This window comes from Erpetoichthys calabaricus, chromosome 8, assembly GCF_900747795.2.
Source record: "Erpetoichthys calabaricus chromosome 8, fErpCal1.3, whole genome shotgun sequence".
Lineage (NCBI taxonomy): Eukaryota > Metazoa > Chordata > Cladistia > Polypteriformes > Polypteridae > Erpetoichthys > Erpetoichthys calabaricus.
The window spans coordinates 7,352,967-7,367,392 of record NC_041401.2 but is presented as its reverse complement, the minus strand read 5'-3'; the positions used below and the strand labels follow the sequence as shown (position 1 = coordinate 7,367,392).

Genomic DNA, 14,426 nt, shown 5'->3' with positions numbered 1-14,426 from the left:
CAAAGTATGGCACTGTTTGTAATTAGAACTGGTAGCATTAGGTCCGGATTAATAGAACACCCAGAAAAGGAGAAAGGTCAGCCAATGGACAAGGGCACATCAGACTTGTCATGACTGACGGCCAGGAAAAAAGCTCTTGCATCTCGTTCCACAGACTTTTACACTGGGTAGAATGAACGGTTTTAACTGAATTTAAACAAGCAGAGGGTGATCCCCTCTTTTGACACACTGAAATTTTATTTGCTGCTAGTCTTCAGTAAGCTTTCGGACTTTAAAGCAAGGGGGCATTTTTATTTTGGGTTACCATACATCCAGATATTACTATCCAGTTATATTTTCTTTTATGACGATGCTGTTACTTTGTTTGCATATCTCGAGTAACTTAAATCATAAAGTTAGACACACGGTACCTGATGTGGGGAGATGCTACTTTCTTAGCAGGGTTAGAAGATGGAGCGAGATTTCCCAAAAGAGGACAGCATAATGGAAGTAACACATCATTGGTTTGCAAGTGGCATTAACTAAGGTGTATCACTCTTCATGTTTCTTGGCTATTCTCAGGGGCTAAGGTACACCAGCCTTTAGGTGTAGGGGTTATATCCAGGGACACCCATGTGTCGTTTCTGCCAAAGCTAGTGAGTCCCTATGTGAAGTACTGAAGGATATAGGCTGTGTAGCCATCAGTCATAATCAGTGCTTAAGTGGATATGGTCAGTGTCTGTGTACGTGTGTGTGTGTGTTTTAAGCTTAAGTGTGTGAGAGCATACCAATCCAAAAATGAACTTGGTGAGTTCCACTCACCCTACTATAATACAGTGTGGATTTGAGTTTGCCTTATCAAAGGATTAGGGGGTGTACGTGGTGGTCTTGGTCCCAATTCAGTTCACAGGAGGATCCTAACTTTTGTCCTAAGCTATTGATGCTTGCTGTGATTGTGAACTGGAATAAATGAAGCAAGAAAATGGAAGGATAGATAAAAGCTTTCATTTTATGCAAGTATGTGTCCCAACATTAATCACTCATGGGATATCTGAAAGGAATGTATTCATAAAACACCCATATCGGATCTTTAACTCGCTGAGGAAAATTTGTACTGTGATATATTTTACTGTACTGTAGTAAACACTGATTTACTGGGACCCAGAAGTAGATAAGACACCTGATCTGCTGCAGCATGTCTAAGTTATATGTTTATTAATAAGCTTCTTGAGAAGTTCAGCCTATATATTGGTCACTTCTGTGAACTTACCTTGGCGAGGAGCTCAAACTCTGGGGCAAAATGCTGGCAGGGTCCACACCAAGGAGCATAGAAGTCCACCACCCAGTGTTCTTTTCCATTCAAAACTTTTTTATTGAAGTCTTCAGGTGTTAAGTCTACTGAAGCACGTGGAAGAGACCTGTCATTGAGAACACCAAAATACCAAAAGAAAAGTCAGAGCAAATCTTTACTGCGGTAGAAAACCTCCCAACAGCCTATCATTTTGATGCACATCTTTACGATCGTTAATATAATAAAGAGCTTGTCAAAACACACGTGCCCTGAGGGAACTAAATCATTAATTTGACTAAATATCTTATGACGGTATTTTAACATTAGACTAAAAGGACAGCTATAAATATCAGACCCTGCAGGTTGCAGGCTATCTGACTACCCTAAGGCTTTAAAAAACAAGCCATTCATCCTTCGGCCGGTTTCTCCTAACCAAGCCATTTGGACACAGCTTGAGAAACAACACTTGAGCCACAGACAAGAAACTCGTCCATGGTTCTGAAGAGAACAAGGCTCTCGCTCTGATGGTGAGGCCCACACTGTACCTCAAGAGCTCTTTGTTTCAAGAAGTTAAACCAGCATTTAATGTCAAGCTATATACTATTGTTTTCACCCAAGATTTTTGAAGTGCTTCAGGCTTCCTTCACCCAGTTTGAGTATGTGCAAGTTCTATGGAAGGATTAGGCGGTGTGACTCAAAAACAAATTTTTCTGTGGATGTGTGTCACAGGAGAATACAACAAGTCCAGTCTGCAATATTAATGCTAGTGAGTGTTGTACAACCATCTCTTGAGAGTCTAAATTTGGGAGGAGCACTGTGGGTAAGGTTCCTTCAGGGGACCCTGGGATCTCCTTTATTTAATTTCTCATGGGACATAACAGATTCCAAAATTTCAGTTTACTGTGAAACTACAGGCATCGTAAAGTATGCAAAAAAGTGACAAAAAAATCATGTATGTGATATATGTGTATAAACACACACTACCAGTCAAAAGTTTTAGAACACCTCAGATTTTTCAGTTTTTCTGGAAATGAATGCAGTTTAACGTCTTAAATAAAAAATAAGTCGGAATTATTGAGAGTACAAAATTTTATTCAAATCTTCGATTCATCAAAGTTGCCTGCACCTTTTGCTGATATAACAGCCACACTGTCGTAACCCTTTTGATTCAGAATGCCAGTCACTTGGTGCAAATCATCAACTCTGCCTCCAGGAAAAGAACCCAAGACTGTCACACTTCCTCCTCCATGCTTGACAGACAGTGTCAGTTGTTTAACCATCTCAATGGGGTACAAACACCCTGAGTGATGAACCAAAGATTTTAAATTTGGATTTATCTGTCCCTAAGACTTACTTCCAGTAGTCTACAGCTGGTATTTCAAGGCTCTATTTTGTCCTTTAAGGAATGGCTTTTTTCCTGACACTCGCCCTGTCAAACCTGCAGCACCAAGCCTCCTCTTCACAGTACAAACTGACGAAGCTGTTGTGTTGTGAGGAGCCTGTGATCACGCAAGCTAGGGACCCTCAGAAACTGATTGGCTTGTGACTTTGGCTCTGCCAGATCTCTTCCTATCCGAATTTCTTACACAATCCAAAGGCAATTGGAAACTTGAATACTATCATAAAGTTTGCTGACATTCCACCATCAAATTCTTGACCACAGAATAATGAAGAGGAGAATAGGCTCCTGTCAGAGTGGTGTCAGGACAACTGACCTTCTCTCTTAATGTCAGCAATCGGGAAGCATGCACTCTCCCTCAGTCCTTCCACTACGAAGATGAAGGTATGGATGGATGGATGGATGGACGGATGGATGGATGGATAGGACAGGCAGACAGATGTAGATACGGTAGTTGTGGCTGGCAGTAAATTTTCATATACATTAACTAAATACTTTCAAACACAAAATTTCACAGCTTCATGCACAACACGTTAACAAACATTTCATGTTTCAATCAGTGTATCTACTTAACGTTTATAACAGTTTTTCCCCAGAAAAGAAACTTGTGACCCACTGAAAATCTGACATTGTGGCTAAAAGCTGAACTAAATCTCTGTCTTAATCATTATTTTGGAGAAACACTACTAAGTAACTACTTACCCCAAGGACCAGCCTCGAAGAGAGAAAGCATCCCGGTGCCACCCATTATAAACCCTGCAAGACAAATTATAGTTAACTGAATATCGGACAAAGAGATACCAAAGCAATAATAAATAATTCATTTTAAAAGCTATAGAAGTAGCTGCTAATTGCAAGTTTCCAACATAAACCTCTCCCAAAGAATGCTTTGTATATAAGACTGGAAACACATTTCTTATTTTTTTTAGTAAATCATGACAAATTATTTATTCTGAAAACAACAAAGATACAGTCTTATAAAAGAGAAAACTACATTTTCAAGTTTGGCTTTTTCATAGACGAATTTTAGTTTTACTTCGAATATGTTACATACACATTGGAATATACAATTCTTGGATTTACAACCATTATTACTCTCCCCTTTCTTTTCCATTTTTTTGCTGTTCACTTGATCAAACACCTGGACAGCTGCCTGTGACAATGAAATAAAAGTAGATACCCCAAATGCAAACAAGGCCATTGCATTGAATCTTTTTGCTTTTAGGACGAAACATAAAAAGCTCTATGAACTACTTAAGCATATTTACGTTAGGCAGAATGCTCAGTGGGTGTTGAGTGGCCTTTTACTCTTGAAACCCTGTAGATTTTGTCTTTTACTCTCAGTATCTTGCTCCTGGAGTGCATTTTGTCCTCCCTGTAAGGACTGTTACAGGCATATGTGTTATGCAAGGGCATATTGATTTATGTTTATTTACTTTTTTAGGAATCTCATTCATATTCTTTTAATTTTCTTACTGACATTTTGTAACTGCGTTGTTTGTATGAAAATTAATGTTGCTGTATACTCAAAACAGTGCAGGGGCCTCGCAGTTGGGAGACCTGGGTTCGCTTCCCGGGTCCTCCCTGCGTGGAATTTGCATGTTCTCCCCGTGTCTGCGTGGGTTTCCTCCGGGTGCTCCGGTTTCCTCGCACAATCCAAAGATATGCAGGTTAGATGGATTGGCGATTCTAAATTGGCCCTAATGTGTGCTTGGTGTGTGGCTGTGTTTGTGTGTGTGTCCTGCGGTGGGTTGGCACCCTGCCCGGGATTGGTTCCTGCCTTGTGCCCTGTGTTGGCTGGGATTGGCTCCAGCAGACCCCCGTGACCCTGTGTTCGGATTCAGCAGGTTGGAAAATGGATGGATGGATGGATATAAATTGCATCAATACTTTAGACCAGGGGTCAGCAACCTTTAGTTGTGTTATTCCACGTGCTGGCATAATTGTACCAATTATGTTATATATAGTATCAAAATTGGTCTGGTTATAATGGGCAGATCTTATATTAGTTATTCAATATTTTGAAATGCATAGGATCCTATGTGAAATTTTAATTTTCAACACATTTTTTAAAAATTGTATTACAAATTATAAATTACAAGTTTTTTCAATACAAAATACATAGCTTGAATAAGAAAAACTTATCAAGAATTCTAACATAGTTAATCATTCTTTATTATTAAAGAGCTATGAATCAATTAATGCAAAGCATTTGATGGCTTTATTTTTGGTTCCAGTAATTTGACTAAAATAAGTAGTTTGTTTCTTAAAGCCAGACATGGCCCTTTTTATAGCTTCACTTTTCTCATCAGAGTTTTTAAACGTGAACTGATGTTTAGTGTGAAAATGTCTTTGTACATTTGAAATACATATGATACACAACACTTTCGCAGCATAAAGCACACACAGCACGATATCCTTTTGTAGTACAGATCTATATTCATTCGTCCAAAAGTCTTGAAAAGAGCGAACAAAAAGTTTTGGTCTTTTATGAGTCATTTTAGGGCAGTATATTACTTACTAATAACAAGAGGTTTGTTTCAACGTACCACGGCCTGCACTGAACACATGGTTTCCATTTACATGCGAGCTGCATACGCAAAACATAGTTGAAGGCGTGAACGTATGCGGTGTAATTAAAATATAATTTTTACTATATTTCAATTCAATCAGAGTGCCACTGAAAATTGTTCCGCGTGGTACGTGTGCCGTAGGTTGCCGACTCCTGTTTTAGACCTTGCTTAAAACAAAAAAGGCCGAATATTCAAATGCAGTTACACAAAATCGTGCTTCCCAACATATACACCGTTCAGGCACCACATTAAAACCGCTGACAGGTAAAGTGAATAACATGGATCATCATGTCACAATGATACCTGATATACTATGGCAAACAAAGCAAGCAAACAGCCAGTTCATGACGGTGACATGTTGAAAATGGGAAGAACGGGCAAGTATAAGAATCTGAGCGAGTTTGACAAGGGCCAGACTGTGATGGCGAGATGACTGGGTCAGATCTCCAAAATGGCAAGTGTGATGGACGGCCGGCAACTTAACCTGGCCGGGACGCCCAAAGGATGGAAGGATGGGGGAAGGCAGCTACTTTGGGACACTGCATCCCCCAAGATGCTAGATGGCAACATCCCTGCAGCATAGTGGGGCCCCGGATTCCCGAAGGGCACCATGGGATCTGGAGTTTGGCTTCACAGCCCTGCTGGGTACTGTGGGTGCCGCCAGGAGATGCTGCAGGGAGACCTGGGAGTTTCTACTTTCTGCATAGCCCGGAAGTACTCCAAAGTCATGGGGATGGAAGTCCTGAAGTACTTCCGGGCTAAAGAAAATGCAAGTTCTCCATCTGACCCAGAAGTGCTGGCAAGCGAGCTGGAGTTGGGAAGTAGTAGACACAGCTTGCTGGGTGGTGTGAAAGAGAGAACTGTGTGTGATTATTGTGCTTATTTACTTGCCTGTGTATGGTGGCTGTGGTGCTTAGAGGCACTATTTATAAATGAAAGGAATTACAATACCATTTAGTACTTTTACTTGGTGTCCTGGACGTCTGTCTGTCGGGTTAGAGGATAGACAGTGCCCTTTAGTGTTACACCGGTCTTCTGTGGTGTTTCCGGTATGCGGTGGTTAATACAACCAAAAGTGGACCAAGAACAGACCACTGGTGATCAGGCAACAGGGTCATGGGCACACAAACCTCATTGAGAGACCGGCTAGCCCATCTGGTCTGATCCCATTTAAGGGCTACTGGTGCACAAGCTGCTGAAAAACTTCATGCTGGCCATGAGAGAAAAGTGTTGGAACACACACTGCATCACAGCTTGCTGTGTAGCCTCAGACTGGTTAGAATGCCCCCATGCCAAACCAGTCCAACACTGAAAACACCTACAGTGGCCATGTGAGTGCCAGAACTACACCTTAGAGCAATGAAAAAATGTTGCCTGGTCTGATGAGGCCACGTTCGGTTTTAGATCACATGGATGGCCAAATACGGTTGCTACACAAGGGGCTGAGTAGCCACAAACCAGTCACAGTGCACATGCTGACCCCTGTCCACCACCAAAAGCATCTAGAATGGGCATGTGAGGATCAGAAATAGACCATGGAACAATGGAAGATTGTGGTATGGTCTGATGAATAACATTATCTTTTACATCATGTGTTATAGCTGAATGCATGTGTGTTGTTTACCTGGGGAAGACATAGTAGAAGGATGCACTATGGGAAGAAGGAAAGCTGATGGAGGCAGTGTGGGCAGCAATTCTGCTGGGAAACGTTGGGTGCTGGCATTCATGTGGATGTAACTTTAACATGTAACACGTACCTAAAGATTACTTTGCATACTACATACTGTACACCTGTTGTGGTGTGAAATTTTGCATATAAGTTGATAAATATTTTGTATGTCTTTATTTGTAACTTATAACACAAATGTCTATCACTGATAAGAACAGCATTGGTTTGATGGTTAAGAACTAGTCCTTTGTAATTTTACGACAAGGTCGGGGTGAAGTGCCTCAAACAAGTTTGGCAAGTGCTTCTCTTCAGGACCCTCTCAATCAACCCTCACAGGAAAGCCAATCTACCGACCTGGCAAGCTTCACTTTAACAAATGGTTTTGGGTGCCAGGTGTGAAGATATTCTGTGCCCCCATTGTTCTGAAGTGTGGCTGTTTGGAATTGGCTTGTATCAGAAACCTTTAAGTACTATGACGCCCTATTGGCTGTAGGATTTGGACAGAGAATCTATAAATTTGCTTGCTTTACCACTCCCTCCCTCTCTCTCTCTCTCTTACCAACTGATAAAGGAGCATCTCCCACACAATGAACTGAAAAGGACAACACAATGAAGAGCACAGCTCGGCAGCCATATTGAGACAGGCAAGTGGTCTGTTCTGAAGAAAGATGACCACAAAATGTGGACTTAATTAGAGACATTTTAAGTAACTGACAAGTCTGTGTGCCGCCTGGAAGTACACATCAGCATTTATCAGGTGCTATGGCTGCCAATATTCAAATGTATTTTGCTTTTTGTTATTATTTATGAATATTATCAATAATACATTATTAAAAGTGTAACTTAACTCCTGCTTGTCTTTTGCTACATCCAATTGCCTGAGGTTATAGATGCAGAAGGGAGAGTGGGGAGAAGTTATATATCATAATACCTTATAAACAGTGGTAAGTCTGTGAGATTTGAGGCATTCTGACAAAGGCTATATATGAATAATACAAAATGGGAAAGTAGAGTAATAGAGAACTCTACCAAGCCAAAAAACAACACCCCCTTAAGGCAATGGATAACGTGCCCTGCCGCACTGAGAATTTGTTCAGGAGTAGTTTGAGGAACATGACAAAAACAGTTCATGGTGCTGATTTGAACATCAGGTTCCACAGATCTCAATTTGATTGAGCATCTGTGGGATGTGTTGGGAAAACAACTGCAGTTCACGGAGGCCCACACTTGAAAATGTGCAGGACTTAAAGGACCTGCTGCTAACATTTTACTGCCAGATACCACAGGACCCCTCAGAGGCCTTGTGCAATCCATACCTCGACAGGTCAGCACAAAGAGGACCTACACAATATTAGGCAGGTGGGTTTTAATGTTGCGGCTGATCAGTGTATCCTGTATTTTACTCTACATGAACTGCATCCGGCGGCACGGTGGCGCAGTGGGTAGCGCTGCTGCCTCGCAGTTGGGAGACCTGGGGACCTGGGTTCGCTTCCCGGGTCCTCCCTGCGTGGAGTTTGCATGTTCTCCCCGTGTCTGCGTGGGTTTCCTCCGGGCCCTTCGGTTTCCTCCCACAGTCCAAAGACATGCAGGTTAGGTGGATTGGCGATTCTAAATTGGCCCTAGTGTGTGCTTGGTGTGTGGGTGTGTTTGTGTGTGTCCTGCGGTGGGTTGGCACCCTGCCCGGGATTGGTTCCCTGCCTTGTGCCCTGTGTTGGCTGGGATTGGCTCCAGCGGACCCCCGTGACCCTGTGTTCGGATTCAGCGGGTTGGAAAATGGATGGATGGATGGATGAACTGCATCCTTTCTAAAGGGCAAACATTACAGAACGATTATAACTGGATACTGAGAAGTTGCACTGTTTTGAACTATTTTGTAAAGGTTCAGTTACACCCAACCATTTCAATTTAGGTTACAATTTTTTCTTATGATGATTATCAATTTATTGCAGCAGAGAATGATAATTAATCATGATCATATTACTTGAAGGGCAGCATGGCAGCGCAGTGGTAGCGCTGCTGCCTTGCAGTAAGGAGACATGGGTTCGCTTCCCGGGTCCTCCCTGTGTGGAGTTTGCATGTTCTCCCCGTGTCTGCGTGGGTTTCCTCCGGGCGCTCCGGTTTCCTCCCACAGTCCAAAGACATGCTGGTTAGGTGGATTGGCGATTCTAAATTGGCCCTAGTGTGTGCTTGGTGTGTGGGTGTGTTTGTGTGTGTCCTGGCGGTGGGTTGGCACCCTGCCCGGGATTGTTTCCTGCCTTGTGCTCTGTGTTGGCTGGGATTGGCTCCAGCAGACCCCCGTGACCCTGTGTTCGGATTCAGCGGGTTGGAAAATGGATGGATGGATCTATTTACTTATTTTTACTAGCTTAAAGTTTTACTCTGCTGACCTAGCTCTCTTTTCATGGGTGGGGGGTTGATTTGTTTTGAGTCTAGTTTTATAAAACTTGACTTATTTGTATGAAATGTTATTTGATTTTAACTAATTTAATATTGTTTTTTAATTTAATATTGGTTTTTTATCAGTATGCTGCTGCTGGAGTATGTGAATTTCCCCTTGGGATTAATAAAGTATCTATTTATCTATGAATTATATAGTGCCTTTCACATCTATCTATCTATTTATCTAAAATCCAAAAAAATAAATAAATAAATACCAGATGAATTCCAAGTATATTAAAATAAAGTTTAAGGCTTTTAAGCACAGCTTATGCAATTTCAAAGCAGAGACACTTACTGGTATTCTTTGGAATTTTGTGGATAAAAGCGGATTTCGGGGTATGCTTTGACACCTGCCTCATGACATAAAGTGTTGTACTTCTGACAATCCACACTTCCAACACTGATAACGCCACTGAGCATCTGAAAAAATAAAAATGAAAATTTAGAAATAAAATAAAGTAACACAAAATATGAGCATATAGGTTTATGAACAACACAATGGGACTTCAATGTGCTTAAGGGCAGCAAGTGCAGTAAAATGTTCCCTGGAATTACTGATTGGTTTCTCAATCTCTAGTTCACTTATAAGGACAGCTGCTCCATTACAGGCTGAACTCTCAACACACGGGATGCTGCTGTGGAAAAGAGGACGATGGGAAAACTGGATGCCATCATGAAAAATCTCCACCAGGAGGTGCACTCTTGGAGCACTTTTAGCCACAGGCTCATTCAACAACAGTGTGCTAAGACGCACCACTTGGGGTCTTTTGTTCCTTCTGCTATCAGGCAATTCAATGCTTCCCCCAACATATCTCCTTTTCAAATTTCTGCAAAATATCTATTTATGTATCAACTAATTGATTGATTGGCTGTATTATCTGTCCTAAAAGTCTGTATCCTTGTTTTGTTTTATGTTTCTGCTGCTGTATGCATCTGAATTTTCCCTTGGGTTTAAAAAAGTTTATTTAATCTAGTCTAAATATTAAAATTGTTACTCATTTAGTTGGCCTAGAGGTTAATGATCTGAACTAAAAATACTAAAGGTGCATGTACTGGCCTTACTGTATACTGTTGTAATAAAATAATAAAACTGTCAAACCTGCTAAATCCAGTTTAGAGGCATTCGGTATCAGGGCCTGTCCTGACAGAAGCAGACACCTTAGAAGAGGGTACCAGTCTATTAGTAGTGCCCACTCATCATACACATCCAACACTCAGATGTGATTTAGCATTGGGAGTTAATCAAAAATGGTTATCTTTGGGACGTGGGATGGATGAAATAGTCGCTTTAAGCAAAGCTAAATACTACATCATTAAATAGTGAATTAAAGAAAAACATTTTAATCATTAGCCCCTCATAATTCCATACATTGATATTATTATTATTATTTTACCCGAGCCATTCTCTTCCACTCTGGCATTAGAGCTTGACATGGGCCACACCACGGAGCGTAGAAATCTACTACCCAGTTGTCATCCTTCTTCTTTGAAAGCAGCGCCTCAAACGTTTCAGGGGTAAGAGCCACAACGGAGGGGTTCACCAGATCCTGAATATTTAAGATAATGGGATACAACCTAAGCAATTCCATTCATGGCTTACTGTATTATACTAGGTGAATTTTACAGTGCATTTTTCACAATCTAGCAAAACAAAAATTAAAAGTGTACACACCACAAGAATACATATTGTAATAATATAATAGTATCAACCAATCATCCACATTCTGGACATGGTTTCTCTTCACCCTGAAATGGTTCAAACATTCTGGCAGTAAAAGAACCAAGAACAAACCTTCCCTGGACAGGACATATTGGAAGGTACATTAATGGACGTCACCACTTACCTTTGAATTTCAAGAAAGCATGAAAACTCCACCAGCATAAAAGAAACTTTAAAATATCCACATAGCTCTGGAATTGAACTGCTGAAAATCTCTGCCACTATGCCGGTTTTAACTAATTATGAAACGGGCAGTCTGAATGGACACAGGCAGGATAGAGTCTGCCCAACCCTTGAAAACTGCTAAGGTGGAATCCCATTTAACCCCTGGTTACAATCACTAAATACATGTAGAAGATTTATATTAAAATGACGTATGGAATACCTCAATAAACTCCAAAATTCCTTCAGCAGAATGGTGACCATCATATTCATGAATGCTGGACTGGTTGAATATAACCGTAGTGGGATATGCTTGGATCCGATACTGAAAAAGAATAAATAAATCAATCGAATTATCATAAGAACAAATGCTGCCGAGTGTCAATAAAGTGTATGAGGATTTTTGCATACTAAGATATCTAATGTTCTGCTTTCTTTTGAATCTTTATGGAAGAAGGCATGAGATACTGTATACAAACCATGCTTTTCAATATAAACAGTTTTATGGCAAGCCAAATTAACACTTAAAGATATCTCAAAATGAATTTCAGATACAGTAGTGCCTTGGTTTGTGAGCATAATTCGTTCCGGAAACGTGCTTGTAATCCAAACTGTATATCAAAGCGAATTTCCCCTTAAGAAATAATGGAAACTCAGATGATTCGTTCTACACCCCAAAAATATTTATATTTTGCATTAATCATTTTTACATGAATTAAAAATACATAAAACAAATTAACCTGCACTTTACCTTTGAAAAGAATCGTGGCTGGTGTGAGGGAGACGAGGGAGAGAAGAGGAGGATTATTGTGTAGGACAACTTTCACTCTAACGGAATTTTTTCTTTTTTTGCGACTTTAACAAGGAACCTATCCAATGACAGTTGTTTTTGCTTGAAGAGTCACTTGGACATAAAATTTTAAAAATGCTTTACGCACTGTTAAGGTTTCTAAACTCTTTTGGGATTCCCCCCAATTGGATGACACACGGAAGAGCATCCTGAAGCAACCGCAGGCTCCCAGCGCTGTAGCAGTTCGCCACAAAAGCGAATCCGAAAAGATTGCGGTCATGCTATTAGTGCCTGCTGTTAATGGGTGATACAAGGAACATTATAAATGCAAGGGCACAGTATTACTTGGACACCAACCTGGCCCTGACTCTTGCCTGACTGCTGTGTCCATGCTGTTCCTGTTTCAGGCTGAATAAAAGCTGGTTTTGTTAAAGTACTGAGACTCAGCTTCGTGTTTTGGGGTGCAAGACAGGGACTCGCACATGGTCACAATGCTATAGTAAACAGTATACACTTGTATGAATGTTGACTATATGAGTGAGGCACGCCGACTGAGACCGAGCATGGGAGACGATTACCCACAATCCCGCGGAGAGAGAACCACCATCGGCTCAGTTGTGATCACATGACGCTTGGAGACAAAGTGTATACGTACTACTCGTATTGCTAGACTTCGCTCGTTTATCAAGTTAAAATTTATTAAAGATTTTAGCTCGCCTTGCAAAAATACTCGCAGACTAAGTTACTTGCAATCCAAGGTTTTACTGCATTTTAAAATTAACTCCTTGCTGATTCTGAATGCTGGAATCCCTCCAGGGCAATGGACTGAGTCCTCTGCTGTACTCTCTGTTTAACCCATGGCTGTATGGCCAGATATAGCTCTAAAACCAGCATAAAGTTTGCTGACATTTCCACCATCAAACGCTTGACCACAGAATGATGAAGAGGAGATTAGGCTCCTGTGAGAGTGGTGTCAGGACAATTAACCTTCTCTCTGAATGTCAGCAATCAGGAAGCAGCAGGCAAATCACACTGCCATTTACATTGGGGGTGAGGCTGTGGAAAGTGTCGGGGGGGTTACCATCACCAATGATCTTAGGAGAACAGATCTACAGCGGTCACCGAAAAAGGCCCATCAACGACAGTACTATCTCAGACATGTGAGGAAGGTCTCAATGACTCCAGCAGCCCTCTTCAGCTTTGGTTTGTATTATGGGTGGCATGGTGGCGCAGTGGGTAGCGCCGCTGCCTCACAGTAAGGAGACCTGAGTTCGTTTCCCGGGTCCTCCCTGTGTGGAGTTTGCATGTTCTCCCGGTGTCTGCGTGGGTTTCCTCTGGGTGCTCCAGTTTCCTCCCACAGCCTAAAGACCCTAGTGTCCCTAGTGTGTGCTTGGTGTGTGGGTGTGTGTGTGTACACGCCCTGCGGTGGGCTGGAGCCCTGCCCGGGGCTTGTTTCCTGCCTTGCGCCCTGTGTTGGCTAGGATTGGCTCCAGCAGACCCCCATGACCCTGTAGTTAGGATATAGTGGGCTGGATAATGGATGGATGGTTTGTATTATAGTAAACTTTTTATTCAATCTCTATTCTGCACAAAAACATGAGATTAAATATTTTTCTTAGCCATCACTACAGACTACAAGTAATAAGTAATTTATATAAAAAAAAAATTTTTTTTGGGTGGAGTTTACCTTTAATGCTAAGTGAACAGCTCATCACTTCTACAATATCATCCACATATTGAAGTATGGTGTTGGTCATATTATGTTCCAAGATTGTATTTTTTGTATCAGTGGGGATTAGTAGTCTTATCCAAACAGAAGGCATAATGGAGAGGGCAAAATATATTAGATGGTGTGCACAGCATGCAAAAAATATAAAACTAGGACAACAATTCATATTTCAACAAGACATTGATCAAAAACATAAAACCAGAGGAGATACTCCTGAAAGGCTAAAACTGAAAAAGAAACATCTTGAGTGGCCAGGTCAAAATCCTAACTCTATGGTAGAAATTTAAGATTGCGGAGTGTTGTTGCTCCAATGTGGCCTTCAAGGACTGAAGTTTGGAATGGATGGACCAGGGGTCGCCAACTCCTATCCTGGAGGACCACCGTGGTTACAGGTTTTCCTTCTAACCCTTTTCTTAATGAGCAACCTGTTTTTGCTGCTAATTAACTTCTTTTGAACAAATTTTAATTGATTTGCTCTTGAAGACTCAGACTCCATAATTGTTTCTTTTTCCTTAATTAGCAGCCAACCAATAATGAGATACAAAATGAGCCAAGACAACTGGTGCCCATCATACAATATCTGAAAATAAAGAAAGGTGAAGGTCTCAGGAATGTTAAGTCTGCTCAGGTCCCCAAAACATTTGAACGGTGCTCTTAGAAAGAGAATATCAACAA

At 41.2% G+C, this 14,426-nt stretch overlaps 1 protein-coding gene across 1 annotated transcript in view; it reads right to left on the bottom strand.

The window, feature by feature from the left end:
• Window positions 1-14,426, bottom strand: part of dnajc10 (DnaJ (Hsp40) homolog, subfamily C, member 10) — a 94,493-nt gene that overhangs the window by 12,370 nt on the left and 67,697 nt on the right. Inside the window, exons 16-20 of the mRNA XM_028806214.1 lie at window positions 11,456-11,557; window positions 10,745-10,897; window positions 9,646-9,770; window positions 3,372-3,425; window positions 1,250-1,397 (exon numbers count right to left, since the gene is read on the bottom strand). Coding sequence (XP_028662047.1) covers window positions 1,250-1,397; window positions 3,372-3,425; window positions 9,646-9,770; window positions 10,745-10,897; window positions 11,456-11,557 — 582 coding nt within the window. The remainder of the gene's footprint in view (window positions 1-1,249; window positions 1,398-3,371; window positions 3,426-9,645; window positions 9,771-10,744; window positions 10,898-11,455; window positions 11,558-14,426) is intronic.